At 34.7% G+C, this 16,469-nt stretch overlaps 1 protein-coding gene across 3 annotated transcripts in view; it reads left to right on the top strand.

Annotated features, from left to right (window-relative positions):
• Positions 1–16,469, top strand: part of LRRK2 (leucine rich repeat kinase 2) — a 144,177-nt gene that overhangs the window by 58,536 nt on the left and 69,172 nt on the right. For all 3 annotated transcript variants that reach the window (XM_058743103.1, XM_058743104.1, XM_058743106.1), the window contains 8 exons: positions 3,866–3,984; positions 4,447–4,516; positions 5,259–5,476; positions 7,747–7,997; positions 8,541–8,689; positions 12,107–12,200; positions 14,739–14,925; positions 16,257–16,438. In XM_058743103.1, coding sequence (XP_058599086.1) covers positions 3,866–3,984; positions 4,447–4,516; positions 5,259–5,476; positions 7,747–7,997; positions 8,541–8,689; positions 12,107–12,200; positions 14,739–14,925; positions 16,257–16,438 — 1,270 coding nt within the window. The remainder of the gene's footprint in view (positions 1–3,865; positions 3,985–4,446; positions 4,517–5,258; positions 5,477–7,746; positions 7,998–8,540; positions 8,690–12,106; positions 12,201–14,738; positions 14,926–16,256; positions 16,439–16,469) is intronic.

Here is a 16,469-nt window from a genome sequence, read left to right as displayed (position 1 = left end):
ATAAGAGGTATTATTTCCTTCTTAAATGTTTGATAGGCTTCACCCGTAAAGCTATGTAGGTTTGGAAATTTATTTGGGGGGGGCTATTTTTATCATAAATTTAATAAGTTTAATAGCTTTATGGTTATTTTGATTTTCTATTACTTCTTGCTTCAGTTTTTATAATTTGCAACTTTCAAGTAATTTGTCCATTTTACATAAGTTGCCAAACTTGTATTTAATGTCATTCATAATAATTCTCCTACTGTCCTGTTAACCTTTGTAAGAGATACCTGATCTTTCATTCTTTTTTTCAAGAACATTTATACATCTTTTTTATTAGATTAGCTTTAAAAGGAATTTGAGAGCTCTTTCATAATGAAACACTGCTTTTCAAATTGCATGACTTTATTGTCTATCTGTATATGAGTCCTGAAATTCTTTACCTGGTGTTGATAAAGGTCTGGGTTTTACAACTGGTTACTGTGTTGAGTTAGAAGCTTCCTCTTCAATCAGGATTAAACATATATAGGCCACAAGTAGTTTTAAATTTGTTTTAAAAGAGTCCTGCTTGGTGACAAGCTAATGGTCCCACTTAAATGAGCAGATTTTAAATGGATATTAAAAAAAAAAAAAAGGCTATTCTGGATTTCTTGATCCATTCACAGTGATCTCCAAGAAATTAAATAAAAATTTCCGAAAAATACACAATATAGATCTGCCTAGAAAGCACAATGTACAGATAGTATAATGTGACACTTTGTACAACTCAGAGTTAGATATTTGAATGACACAGGGGCTCCCAGATAAAAAGGCTGTTGCAGTACACCTTGCCCCCACCCCCAATCAACAGAACATAATTTCTACTAGACCTCAAAATGCTTTAAATCCTGACATTGGTAATTTGTGTCTTTCCCTTTGTATGTTCATTGGCTCAAGTTTATTAATTTGATTGATGTTTTCAAAGAATCCGCATTTTGTTTCATTGATTCTTCTCTGTCATTTGTCCATTTTCTTTTTTACTGATTTCTGCTTTAATCTTTGTTTCCTTTATTTTACTTATTTTCATTTGATTTGGCTCTTCTTTTTATAGATTCTTAATGTGGATGCTTAGAACACTGATTTTTAGACCTTTTTGTTATTTTCTAGTATAAACATTTAAGACCAATACAAATTCTTTTGGGGACCACGTTAGCTGCATCCGACAATTTTTGTATGCTCTGTTTATATTCAGTGTTGAAAATTTTCTTATTTCCTTTGTTATTTTTTTGGAGTCATGGATTATTTAGGAGAGTGTTGTTTGTTTTCCATATATTTGGAAACTTTTCCAATATCCCCTTGTTATTGGTATCATATATAACTTTGTTGTGGTCAGAGAATCTAATGATTTATAGTCTTTTTAATTTATTGAGACTTGATTTTTGGACTACTGTCTGGTCTGTGTTGGTGAATGTTCTATGTGTCACTTAAAAGAATGTGTATTCCGCTATTGTGGGGTCAATTAGGTCAAATTGGTAGTATTTTTTAGGTCTTCTATATATTTACTTATTTTTCTCTCTATTTGATGAATAAATGTTGAAATTATAACCATGGATTTGTTAATTCTTCTTTTAATTCCATCTGTTTATGCTTTCTGTGTTACGTAGCTTTGTTAATGAATGCACAAAAATTAAGGATTGTAATTTTTTGGTGACTTAAACCCTCCATATTGATCCATCTAGTATCCTTTTTTTCCTCTTGAAGAACTCCTGTTTACATTTCTTATAGTGCAGATCTGCTGGAAACCCCTGTGCCAGTTACTGAATCTCTTTTTTCAAGACTCTGCCCAGAACTCCTAGCTTAGTTAGTCTCCATGAGCATTGATCTCCACCTCTTCATCTCAGGAAAACCATTGGGCTTTGTTTAAATTCCTTCTCCCTGTGCCTGTGGCCCTTAATGGTCTTCAGGCAGAAAGCCAGGGTGAGCGTAAGGCTTATGTAATTTGTTTCCCTTCTTTCAAGCACTACACCAGCCTGAACCTTTTGTTGGTTGCCTAGTGTTTGAAATCAGTTGTTCAAAATATTTCTTCCAAGTTTCTAGTTGTCTGTGGGGAAAGTTGTCAGGTTTGCTGTCTGTTACTCCATCATGCCTGAAAGAAGAATTGTCATTATGTATTTTTAAATAAAGAAAAATGTTAGAATTGCTGACATAAAAATAATTATAAAATGCCTTTGTTGCTTCTATAAACAATATGCTCATAGAACTTTCGCAAACATAAAGTGGGATAATTATGAAAATGTAATAATTATACAAAAATGTAATTAACTTTGAAGTCTATTTTATTAAGTTCCTTAAGCATGAAATAATTAAAATTATAGGGTAAATTAAATTTTAATAGTGAACCAAGTAGGAAGTATCTGTTTCAATTTTAAGATTTATATAAATATTACAAAATTGATTTTTGGATATGTAGATTTTATAATTTGTTTTGAAACTTAAAATTCATTCTTTATGCTTATAAGATAGAGTGCTAGGATTTATGATCTCATAATTTTTCAGTAATATATTTTTGTCCTTAAAAATATATTTATTGATTCTTATTTTGTTGAAAATGAGTAATTTTTTTTTTTTTTGAGAGAGAGAGTGCTAGCAGGGGAGGGGAAGAGGAGAGAGAGAGAGAGAGAGAGAGAGAGAGAGAGAGAGAGAGTGAATCTCAAGCAGTCTCCATGTTCAGTGTGGAGACCACTGCGGGCCTCAATTTACATCCATGAGATCATGACCTGAGCAGAAATCAAGAGTCACTCAGCCAACTGAGCAGTCCAGGAGTCCTGAAAATCCATAATTTTAAAAGTAGTTCTTCTCAGGGTGCCTGGGTGGCTCAGTTGGTTGGGCGCCTGACTCTTGATTTCGGCTCAGGTCACGATCTCACAGTTTCATGAGTTTGAGCCTCATGTTAGACTTTGTGCTGACAGCGCAGAGCCTGTTTGGGATTCTTCCTCTCTTTCTGCCCTTCTCCCGCTTGCGATCTTTCTGTCTCTCTCAAAATAAATAAATACACATTACATTAAAAACATATTTTTAATGTGTATTTATTTTTGAGAGAGAGAGAGAGCATGAGTGGGGGAGGGACAGAGAGAGAGGGAGACACAGACTCTGAGGCAGGCTCTAAGCTCTGAGCTATCAGCACAGAGCCAGATGTGGGGCTCAAACCCACAGTGAGATCATGACCTGAGCTGAAGTCAGACACTTAACTGACTGAGTCACCCAGGTGTCCTTAAATAAAATTTTTTAAAAGAGAAGTAGTGCTCCTCTCCTCTATCTCAGCAGAATATTGACAACAAAACTCATTATTTTACTTTAACGTCATTCGATAAATGAAACCATATAATATGAAATTTAAATAGAGATGTTGTCAGGATTGCTGAATGTTAAATAATTTAGTGTGATTCCAATATTTAAATAAAATTTGAAAATTTGCTAAAAGCAATTCAAAGAAACCAAGAAGAATAACATTGATCAGATTTTTGTGTAAACTTTCTTTGCTTCCTGTACATACATGTATTTATTATAGCATGTAACTATTTTTTTAGTTGGCTTTTCCTACTGTACTATGAATTCAGATGAGGCATGGATTGTTTTTCCTGCTTATCTTTATTCTGCACTTACTCAGTATCTGGTCTAAGATAGCCATTCAGTAAATATTTATGGATGAAGAGAAATGTAGCTGAATTTTGAAAATGAAAAGCCAACATAGTTTATTATTTCTATTGTAAAACTGTTACAGTGGGAATTGGGAAATTTCCATCAATGAATATATGTGTTACCTTTTATGATTGTACTATGATACTAGCATCTTATGATTGAGTCAGCATTTCTTATTTGCCTTTATTTTATCATTTAAAAATAGGAAGTGAAGGCTCATTTCTTGTGAAAAGAAAATCCAATTCAATTAGTGTGGGAGAATTTTACCGAGATCGTGCCTTACAGCGTTGCTCACCAAATTTGCAGAGACATTCCAATTCATTGGTAAGTTATGATTAATTGTGATTATGTTGTATGTTTTGTTATTGGTATTCTCTTGATAACTGAAATTATGTGTCAAAGCTAGGAGCTACTGGTACAGCAATTCCCTAATATTTGAAAACTTTATATACAGAATATATATATATACACACATATACATATACATATACGTATAAACCATTTTAAATGTACATTTCTTGAGCTTTTGGGACCATATGTGTACTAAGTACACTTCAAAATGATTTATCTTTTTTTTTTTTTTTTTTTTTTTTTTTTTTTTTTTTTTTCAGAGCTCCATATCTATGGAGCCCAGGCTAGGTCTCTCTGTCTTATGGTGTGGCTTGGTCCTCTGAGTACTTTTGCTGGAAGTCTTACAGTGATCCTTAAGGAAACCAGATAGGAAACTGTTCTCTTCGCTGCAAGAAATGATAGTGATTTTATTATAAATGTCTATTTGTTTAATAGGGACCCATTTTCGATCATGAAGATTTACTGAGGAGAAAAAGAAAAATATTGTCTTCAGATGACTCACTCAGTAAGTATTTGACAATAATCGTAAATAAATAGATATTTTGAGGAGAATACAGTACTTTTTAAAATTTCTTCTGTTCAATTTTTTGGGTGTTAATTTCATCGTCCATAACCTTCAAATTCTGTGTACCTAATGATATCACACACTGTAGAAAAATGAAATACAGTTATAGATTTAAGACTTTACCTTTTACGATGCTATGTAGGACTGACTGACTTATCCTTTCTACTACTTTCGTGAAATGTAAATAGTACCATCACCAATGCAACTCTTCATTTCTTTCTGCAGGTCTATTGTTTTTTTTTTACACTACTTATACCATTTGATTAAATATGTAGTATTTAGGGGCGCCTGGGTGGCGCAGTCGGTTAAGCGTCCGACTTCAGCCAGGTCACGATCTCGCGGTCCGTGAGTTCGAGCCCCGCGTCAGGCTCTGGGCCGATGGCTCGGAGCCTGGAGCCTGTTTCTGATTCTGTGTCTCCCTCTCTCTCTGCCCCTCCCCCCTTCATGCTCTGTCTCTCTCTGTCCCAAAAATAAATAAAAAACGTTGAAAAAAATTTAAAAAAAAATATGTATTATTTATTGTCCACCTCTGCCACTGGAATGTAAGCTCTGTAGTTTGTTTTCTACTGAATCTCCAGTGCCTTGAAGGGATCCTGACAGTAGTGGGTGATCAGTAAATATTTACCAAGTGAACTTAAATTACTTGCTTATGTTTCCATTGTTTGTTTGTTTTTGACAAAAGGGTCATCAAAACTTCAATCCCATATGAGGCATTCAGACAGCATTTCTTCCCTGGCTTCTGAGAGAGAATATATTACATCATTAGACCTTTCAGCAAATGAACTAAGAGACATTGATGCCCTAAGCCAGAAGTGCTGTATAAGTGGTCATTTGGAGCATCTTGAAAAGCTGGAGCTTCACCAGAATGGACTCACGAACTTTCCACAACAACTGTGTGAAGTAAATTTAATTTATCCTTATAACTCTCAGGATATTTGAAGAGTTTTTGCAGTTTGATCTAATTTGCATGGTTAAATCTTTACAAAGAGGGATCTGCTTCTGCTTCATTGGATAGTAATTCCCCCTTTCTTGTAGTTGTCACATTAGTATCAGTCTGTGTGGTGTTCAAGAACATCTTTGAGGATGGGGACCTGATGAAAAGGAACGCTAGGTTCTGTCCTGATGATACATGTGTACATGGTAGGATGTATCAAGGCTATACATTCAGTTATTTACTTCTAGAAGACAACTTAAACTGTTTAAAGTAGGTAGACTGTTACACCTGGTTTAGTGGCACTGGCCCTGGCTTAGCTACCAGCTGTTTAACAATAAGTGTAACTTTGGCTGCTCTAAGCTTTCATTTCCTTACCTGCAGAAATACAGAGTCTCAGCTAAACTATCCATAAGGCATTTATCGAGTTTTAAAATTATATGAGACTTAAAAGTTGATTCTTTTTGCTCAAAGCTCCTGTTTTCAAAAATTGAAGTATTAAATGATCTGCCAATAGAATAGTCCTCTGAATATTGACTTTGTTCATCATTTTTATGTACTATAGACAAGAGCCAAGAGCCAAAGATACACTGATGAATTAAAATAATCTTAATAAAATATTTAAATTATTAAACTGAATTCTTAGACTGAACTGCAAAGTTTGATGAAAAAACTATTTTTCCTTCCCTTTTCTCACCTATAAAGCTTATGATAATTTTGAGACTTTTTAAAGCAACATTAACGTTGCATTTTTTAAGTATATTTAAGTGGTGTTTTTCCTTTAAAGTGTGTGTATTTGGAGAAAGGGAGGACAGTCTTCTTGCAACCCATGTCTGAAATGTGTCCACTCTCTCCTTCTCCCCTTCTTCGCCAGTCTAAATCCACCAAGTCACAAGGGTCCTTAACCCTTTTCTTTTCTTCTCCTCTTCATCCCTCCAGACCAGGTTGGTTACACACCTGATTTACATTTCCATGGCATCCACGTTTTTCCCCCAGTGCTCATTCACTTATAAATTTTGATCTAAGGTATATTCTCTTCACTAAATTGTCAACTTCCTGAGAACAGGAACTGTTTCAGGCTTGTTCGTGTCTGTTCTCAGTGCCTCTTAATGTCTTCCATACAGTAGAGCCTTAATAGATGATTATTGAATTAATTCATGAAGGAATTAATGACTGACACTTGGTACACCTTCAATAAGTATTAGTTACAGAGTAAGTAAAATAGGACTAGAATATAGCTTAGCTAAAAAAAAAAAAAAAAAGAGGATTTGAAAAGAGCATGACAGGTTGAAAAACATCAGGGTATTTAAAGACCAGACCAGCTCAGAATCTCTTAAGGAAATTTTAAATCGGCACCAATAATGGCAGTTTTTAAAATCACCGCTTGTAGGTGTCTATGCCAAAAAATTTCCTGGTTAAAATTTGGGAATGAATAATGTAAAACTACATTTTTTTGAATAATCTGGTAGGATCTGAAACAGTGACAGATAATTTTGAAACAACTTCTGGGGCAAAGATCCATTAAGATAAGCTTTATAATCATGTCAAACTCTAGATTTCTGTGAGCATAAATATATTGGTATATAACGAAGAGCAGAGAGAAGAGATTATTTTTTATATTGTAGCCCTTTGACGACAGTCCATACCAAAGATTTAAAACATTGACATATAAATCTAAACTTTCTTATTGTCATGGTAAAATTAGAAAGTTTTTAAAAATGGAAAATAGAGATTTGAAACAAAAAGTTTTATAAAAAAGAGGAAGTCCTAAAATGAAACCTGTGTACAATGACTACTTTTTTGGTTAAGTCATATTTATATTAAAATGTATAACAGTTTCTAAAAGCTAGTATTTAAAAATGTATTCCCAGGATTATGTTGTACTGTTTATTCATTAATTAATTCAAATATTTGTTGAGGCTTATTCTGCTTCCATTTCACTCTTTGTGGGAATAATTTACAAAAGCAAAACAAAACTGAAATAAGCTCTTAACCCTGTTTTTGTGAATTGCTTTTGGCTGTTACCTGTTATGTTTTGCTGGTTTTTACCCATTTAATAGCAGGGATGGTTGGATTAGTCATTATACTGAGGTTCTCTTGTGGATTGTGTTTTCAGGTTTTTGGAAAATTCTTAATGGTTCTAGTTACCAGCGGTATGGAAGGCAGAAATATTAGCTAATTTGAAGTTTTTCAGATGGTTTTCAGATGGTTAGAGAATTTTGAAATGTTGTCTTTCCAGACCCTGAAGTGTTTGACACATTTGGACTTGCACAGTAATAAATTTACATCATTTCCCTCTTACTTGTTGAAAATGAATTGTATTGCCAACCTTGATATCTCTCGAAACGACATCAACCCCTCAGTAGTTTTGGATCCTGCAGTGAAGTGCCCAACCTTGAAGCAGTTTAACTTGTCATATAATCAGCTGTCTTCTTTTCCTGAGAACCTTGGTGATGTGGTAGAGAAATTGGAACAGCTCATTTTAGAAGGGTAAGAAAGGGGCTCATTAAATACAAAAGGGTTGGCTTACATTGAAGTTTCATAAGAATGACAAAATATGCTGACATTATTTCTATAGTAATGGGTTTTATTTATTTATTTTTTTTTAAATTTTTTTTTTCAACGTTTTTTTATTTATTTTTGGACAGAGAGAGACAGAGCATGAACGGGGGAGGGGCAGAGAGAGGGAGACACAGATCGGAAACAGGCTCCAGGCTCCGAGCCATCAGCCCAGAGCCTGACGCGGGGCTCGAACTCACGGACCGCGAGATCGTGACCTGGCTGAAGTCGGACGCTTAACCGACTGCGCCACCCAGGCGCCCCAATATAGTAATGGGTTTTAAACCATAATATGAGAAGAGACTGAGGGAATTAATATTATAGCTTCTATCAGTTTACTTAAATTTTTACAACTAATTTAAAACTTAATCAGTCTGCTTTGATGCTATTCTTTGAAGGCAAATTGTTTTGATTTTTTTCTTCAAAGCATATGAATTTATGCAATTTAATCCTCATTTTGTTTCTTATAACTAGAAATAAAATATCAGGAATATGTTCCCACTTAAGCCTGAAGGAACTGAAAATTTTAAACCTTAGTAAAAACCACATTACATCCCTATCAGAAGATTTCCTTGAAGCGTGTCCTAAAGTGGAGAGTTTCAGTGCCAGAATGAATTATCTTGGTAAGTATCCTGTGGGAATCTCCTTTTAACCAGTATTAGAGGATGAGTCATGCATGGACATTTCAGGTGGGGATATAAAGGTGGCATTTCAATTTAAATGTAATGGGGGAATTTCAGATATAAAGTTAACAGGTCAGTGATTAAAAAAATGAGTTTTCAAGCCGTGAAAACATGGAAGAAACTTAAACGCATATTGCTACATGAAAGAAGCCAATCCGAAGAGGCTACATGCTATATGATTCCAACTATATGACATTTTGGATAAGACAGAACTGTGGGGACAGTAAAATAACCAGTGATGGTCAGGAGTTTGGAGGGAGGGAGAGAGGAATGAGGAGGTGAGTGGGATTTTTAGGACAGTGAAACTATTCTGTGTGACACTGTAAAGTGGGTACGTGTCATCATACATTTGTCCTAGAGGACATACAACATGAAGAGTGAACTTTATTGTAAATGATGAATTTTAGTTAATAATGATGTATTAATATTGGCTTACCAATTATAACAAATACACCAAGCTATGCAAGTTATTAGTCATAAGAATAAAAATGTGTGTGGGGGGGGTAGGGGGAGTGATGGTGAAGAGAGAAGGGCTTTAAGGGAACTCTTCGTACTTTCTGCTCAATTCTTCTGTACACCTGAAGCTACCCTAGAAACTAGTTTATTTTTAAATTCTAAAACATAAAAATGTTTAATACTGAAAAAATTTTCAATTTAAAAAATTACAGCAGATTGCTGTTGTCATAGACTAAAATGACATTTCCTTGGACTCCCAGATAGTCCTTTATACCGTGGTTCATTTTAGTCTGGAAAACTAAAAATGCATATGGCTGCATGAACTGGTTGAAGCCAGAATACTGAGTGCTTTGGAACTCAGTTTACTCAATTTTTTGGATTATAAATATAGTTAACTGTTATTATTTCTTTTAGAAATAAAATTAATCAGTTAACAGTTTTCAAATTAGTAAGGTTAATGTGTATTCATTGAGCACTTGCTCTGATACTACAAGATACTCTAGTAATACAGAATATGATCATCACTTTTATTAAAAGTTGGGGAATACTCCATTTTCTCTTAGCATGTGAGATAGCAGGGAATTATGTTTATTTGTAGTCTATCTGAACATTCTGGTATTAAGGGACAAAATACTTTTATGGAAATATATGGGGACTCCCCATATTTTATCTTCCTCAAGAAGATAAAAGGAGCCCACATGCACCTTCCCATCCATGTATACTGACTGACTCTGTAAACTACTTTTTAATACTGCTTAAAAGCAGAATACAATTTGACATATCCTAAAATATTTTATTTTGTTGGAACTTTCAGAAGCTAGTAATGATAAAAGCTATGTAAGTTTGTATAATATTTTCTTCCTTTCTCCCTTCCTCTAGGCCTCTTGAATATTGACCATTTTCCTACTATGGACCTGAAAATGGGGGATAGAGTGGTTCCCTCTCTAATGAGCAAAGAAAACCCAGTCTCTGTCCTTAGGGAATAAGTAGTTAGGTTCAGAAGACAGGCATTCAGTAACTAAGCTAAGTGTTGTGAGGAAAAGTAGAGGATGCTACTGGGGTACCTTGGTGGGAGGTAGAGGCTCATATCCAGACTGTGGAGACAGGGAAAGGTTTCTGTATCTCTGACACTTAAGTTGGATCTGGAAAGAAGAGCATCCAAAGAAACCTGAAGCTTGATTCATACATCATCTCAGCTGAATCTCATAAAAATCCTATAGGGTAGGATAGGTATGATCTCTGATCGACTGAGATTTTTGTGTGACGTAGAGGTGTAGAATGAATTAACTAGTTGTAGTGGAAACTTGAATACAGCCAAGTTCAAAAATCTGTTTGCTTTGCACTACAACAACTGTGTAGTTTTAGGGTCTTTGATTTGGAAAGATGCCCTAGGAAGGTGATACCTGAGCAGAACCACTAACCATTACAAATAATCCCACGTGAAATATAGTTTCAGTCCTTTGACTTTATGAGTGTCTTTTCCATACAGCATCTGAACCTCTTAATTCTTAAGAGGAGAATCATTTATTTTGCCACAAATACTTTTCAGATATAGGTAAAAAATAATAGCATGTTCCTTTTCAGCCTCTCAGGAAAACAGCTTCGAGCAGTGTTTTGGAACACTTTGACTCTTGAAGATTTTACTAGAGAAAGTATAACCCATTGAAAATGCTAAGTAGTTTCTCAAGCCACTTTCATAGAACCATAGAGCTTTAGATAACTGAAGAATCTCAGAGTTCATCTGGTGTAGCTGCACTATTTTACAGATAAAAAATAGGCTGAATGATTTGCTCAGTTTCCAAAATTGTGTCCACAGAGTTTTATTTATTATACTTCATACTGTATTTCCTTTTTTGGAAGTTCATAAAATATATGAGAATATTAAGAACGCTGAGATATTTCACCTTATGTTACTTAAATGTTTCCCCAGTCTCTTAAGATCATATGATCAAAGAATACTTTTATTAAGTAACATCCACTGTTGCATAGAACACTCTTTATTAGGCGGTACTGTAAATAATTTTTATCTTTATGTTGTATTGTGTATTAGTTTTCTTTTTTTTTTTTTAATTTTTTTTTTTTAATTTTTTTTTTTTTCAACGTTTTTTATTTATTTTTGGGACAGAGAGAGACAGAGCATGAACGGGGGAGGGGCAGAGAGAGAGAGGGAGACACAGAATCGGAAACAGGCTCCAGGCTCCGAGCCATCAGCCCAGAGCCCGACGCGGGGCTCGAACTCACGGACCGCGAGATCGTGACCTGGCTGAAGTCGGACGCTTAACCGACTGCGCCACCCAGGCGCCCCTAATTTTTTTTTTTTTTTTTAACGTTTATTTATTTTTGAGACAGAGAGAGACAGAGCATGAATGGGGGAGGGTCAGAGAGAGGGAGACACAGAATGTGAAACAGGCTCCAGGCTCTGAGCTGTCAGCACAGAGCCCGACGCGGGGCTTGAACTCACGGACCGCGAGATCATGACCTGAGCTGAAGTCGGCCGCTTAACCGACTGAGCCACCCAGGCGCCCCTGTGTATTAGTTTTCAAAGTGTTTTGTTATATTTACTTAAGAGTAATATGAATTAATTTATAATTTATGTACACATAGTAATATCACATAATTTGGAATGAATATTTTAATAATTTTTACTCTGTACAGATGTTGGGCATAGATTTGTGTTCAGATAATTGTTTAGATTTCAGATGAAAATATTCTTATAAGGATGGTGTATTATTTTAATGTTCAGTGTTAGGAGTAAGGATATTACCTTATTTTAAAAGTCAGCATGAAAATGGAAATTGAATTAAGTGACAGGTCCTTGGTAGCTGTTCTTACTGTCAAATCTAATGGAAATCTAGTTAAAATGATTAAAATGTCCCTTATCTCACTTTTATTTTCTTTTAGCTGCAGTGCCTTTTTTGCCTTCTTCTCTGACAAGCCTAAAATTGTCCCAAAACAGATTTACATGTGTTCCTGAAGCAATTTTAAATCTTCCACAGTAAGTTTGCTATTTTAATTTTAAAACCACATGAGCTAGAACAAAGCCCTCAGAAACATGGTTTTGATTTAGGCATATCAATTGATTTATAATTCACAATTGATTTCTAAAGCTATTCAGTTTAATGTTCTTTAATCTATGAATGTTTGTTTTTTACTAGGCAAAACACCCAAGTTGCTATTTGTGTTTTCTTTAACTTTTATATTAGGGTGCTATTGTTTTGAAACAATTTAATAATGTTTGCACCATTACAAACAATTGAGGTTATAGTGGCTATCACTTTAACTTTAAAATTTTGCTTGCTCTCAGAGGTTGATATGCTACTAAGATATTATTAACTTTGAAATTATACTTATGTTTGAGTAAAAACTGGAGAAAGAGTGGTTCCCTCACTAATGAGCAAAGCAAACCCAGTCTCTGTCCTCAGGGAATAAGTAATTAGGTTCAAAAGACAGGCATTCAATAACTAAGCTACATGCTGTGAGGAAAAGTTGAGGGTTATACAAGGGTACCTCAGGGAGGATCTCATCCAGACTGTGGAGACAAGGAAATGTTTGGTGAAGACATTTTTGGTGAGGATTAGGACAATTTATATAGCTCTAGGTATTTGGGGATGTTTCTAGTTAGTTTCATTAAAAAAATGAAAGCTTCCTATGTTATCTTAAATACCATTATAACTGTGTTGTATATATTATAAACCAAATCCATAAGTGTATATGTGCAAATATATATATATATATGTATATAGGCAAATAATGCTTAGTTATAATCTAGCCATAGAAGATGTCAAACAGACATATAATAATTAATTTCAATCTGGCTTTAGAATGTGTTGGACACTGTTTTAAGTGCTCAATGGTGGATGCTGCCTTTAATTGTCCTAATAAAACTGGAAATAGGTGCTGTTATTATCTCCACTTTATAATGAGAATATGATTTTTTTAAAGACATGAAGTAACTTGCCTAAAGTCACAATTCTTAAACTCTGGTGGCTCAACCTTCTAGTCTTAACTCATGTATACAGGCACCTCTAGAATACAGGTGGTCTTATATTTTAAACATAATATGTTCCTGGGGTGCCTGGGTGGCTCAACCAGTTGAGCGTCTGACTTTGGCTCTGGTCATGATCTCATGGTTTGTGAGTTCGAGCCCCACGTCAAGCTCTGTGCTGACAGCTCAGAACCTGGAGCCTGTTTCAGATCTGTGTCTCGCTCTCTCTCTGCCCCTCCACCACTCAAGCTCTGTCTCTCTCTCTCTCTCTCTCAAAAATAAATAAACATTAAAAAATAAAAATAAAAAAACCATAATATGTTCCTGAAAATGTGTTTGAAAGTCAAATATTTATGAAAGTTAATTAGTAGATACATTACCATAAAGGTTTCTTCCCAAATAACTTAAAATATTATTTGGTCCTTAATTGCTCTATACTTTTAGACAACATCTCCAGATACACATTTCTAGCATTTTGTATATATTTCTTTAAAACAATTTTCTGTGAAACAAAAGAATATGCATTTGCCAGCTTAAGTTCCCATTGAGGCTAAAAAGGATTGCTTTTGAACAGTCTGGTGATTCTTGGCTTTATCTAAGTTGTATGGTTTGTTAGATATTCACATCTTTTCTCTAAAACAGTCCAATTAATTTTCTTATTTTCACACATCTTTATGAGATAGTTAAGGGCAGAATCCAGGATCATTGTAAAATGAGAGCAAAAACATGTAGACCTGAATCTTGGTGTAGAAGGCTGTACGACTACATGAGCTTAGGTAGAACCAATTCATCATGGTTCAGATATGCTGCATGAAAGGGGTCAGTATATAACTGCAAAAGTCCAGGCAACCTTTACATGGTCAAATATATCACCATCACTGACTGTGTATTCTTCCTACACATGTACGCTTATATGTGACATGTGTTTTTCTGTCGTTTCCTGCAAACTTTGGGGAGTGTATTCCTGCATGAAAGCAATCAATTTGCACTGGGCCTACCACATGCAAGACATCATGTTCAGTGTTGAGATATTTATCATACTGAGACAAGCTGTTAAAAGGTTATGCCCCTGCATGTTATTAATTAGCTCCAGGACATAACCTCTGAAGAATCCTCCCAGTAACGAGGGAAATTGAAAAGAGAAGCGGGGAGCTACATATTTGTAACCCTTGTATAGAAGGCATATTTATAAATCTTGTATAGAAATGACCATTTTTGCCTTTGTTAATTATGATTTCTCATGCATGATAAACATTGGTAAACACTTGCTCTTTCATTCTAAGATTGACATTTTCATGGTTCTGAAGTAAGGAAATTATGCTTCAGTTTTGTTTTTAATGGTCCTTATTCATTTAAACGTTGTTCCTAGTGAGACATACTTTTTTCTAGCCCATATACGTCTCTATGAACACACAAGAACACATGCATACTTAAATATAAATAATGTTAGTTTTAAAGTTGTTTCTCTGGTGAAAATTGCTTGTAATATTATCTCACGTGTTGTGGAAGCACTCATTTGGCTTTTATCTTGACATTGTATTGTTCTAGCTTACGGTCCTTAGATATGAGCAGCAATGATATTCAATATCTACCGAGTCCTGCACACTGGAAATCTTTGAACTTAAGGGAACTCTTGTTCAGTTTTAATCAGATCAGCGTCTTGGACTTGAGCGAAAAAGCACATGTGTGGTCAAGAGTAGAGAAACTGCATCTTGCTCATAATAAACTGAAAGAGGTAAGAGGTCATCCTATTTGTTTAAAATGATTGCCGATTTAATAATGTGCTTTTGTGATTTGAAAACATCACGGATTGGCCATTTTGAAATCTGTTTGATATTTCTTATCTTTGAATAACATCCAATCCTACCATGAAATAAATGAGCATATTAGCATAGGTTAACTTTCTTAAAAATCACTTTGTGTTCTAGTTTTGAAGAATTATATGGACATATATATTTAATTATGAATATGTGTAATGCTCTAAGTGTTTTATTTTTCACTAAATCTCTGATCTCATCACAGACTCACAGATACTCTATATTTCCCAAGTTGTTGCTGAGCCATACGCAGTATGTGTTTTTCAGCTGACTTTCCTATTTTCTTAAACTTGTGCATGCCTCCATCATGCTGCCCTTTACCCCAGTGGGTCAGCCTTCTTTGCTTCACTCCATTGCCTCTGTTGTAATCTAAAACTGATTTTTCCATTCATCCGAGAAAAAAAATATATTTTTGCCAACTTCAAGTTTTTTTGTATATGAAAGCCAAAAAGAATTAAGTGTGAATTAATCAGAAAAACTGTGGGGGCACCTGGGTGGCTCAGTCAAGTGTTCGACTTCAGTCCATGTCATTATCTCACGGTTCATGAGTTCAAACCCTGCATCGGGCTCTATGCTGAAAGCTCACAGCCTGGAGCTTGCTTCAGATTCTGTGTCTCCCTCTCTCTCTGCCCCTCTCCTGCTCACACTCTGTCTCTCTCTCAAAAATAAACATTAAAAAAAATTAAAAAGAAACTGTGAATATTTTTTGCTACTTTTTTTTTTTTATTTTGTCAGCAAATCATTGTTTTCTGTTGTAAAAGTAATGCACACTGCTTAACAATTTGGAAGAGGAAAAAATAAAAAGACCTACCAGGATACTACCTAAAGTGTAAACATTTAGTTATATTTTTAGAACATTATGTTGTATGTAAGTTTATAACTAGATCTTTATAGTTTTACTGAAGAACATAGTGTAAAGGAACAGACTGAAGTCACAGATGACTGGATTTAGATAAATATAAAAAACTTCTTTACTTTCAGTGTTGTGAGGAGGAGATGTTTACCAAGGGAGAATGGGTTTTTAAAGATTATAAATAAGTGATATATATTGTTTTGGGTAAGTCATTTATACTTGCATATATTTGTATTGACAACTATGACAGATTCTGCTGAGAGATTATTCAAGTTGCAGATAGGCTCTCTGAGCCTTTCTCATTTCCTAGTAAGCACCTTGTTTCTTGGCAACACACATTTCTTCCTTCCTACCAACAGGATTTGCCCTTTTTTTTTTTTTTTTTATCTTATTAAGATTCCTCCTGAGATTGGCTGTCTTGAAAACCTGACCTCCTTTGATGTCAGTTACAATCTGGAACTGAGATCCTTTCCTAATGAAATGGGGAAATTAAGCAAAATATGGGATCTTCCTTTGGATGAACTACGTCTTAATTTTGATTTTAAACATATAGGATGTAAAGCCAAAGACATCATAAGGTTAGATAATTTTATTTCCATTTTTAAAATT

Source organism: Neofelis nebulosa, chromosome 8, assembly GCF_028018385.1.
Source record: "Neofelis nebulosa isolate mNeoNeb1 chromosome 8, mNeoNeb1.pri, whole genome shotgun sequence".
NCBI lineage: Eukaryota > Metazoa > Chordata > Mammalia > Carnivora > Felidae > Neofelis > Neofelis nebulosa.
Note: the sequence above shows the minus strand (reverse complement) of the source record. Positions and strands in the feature narration are given on the sequence as shown.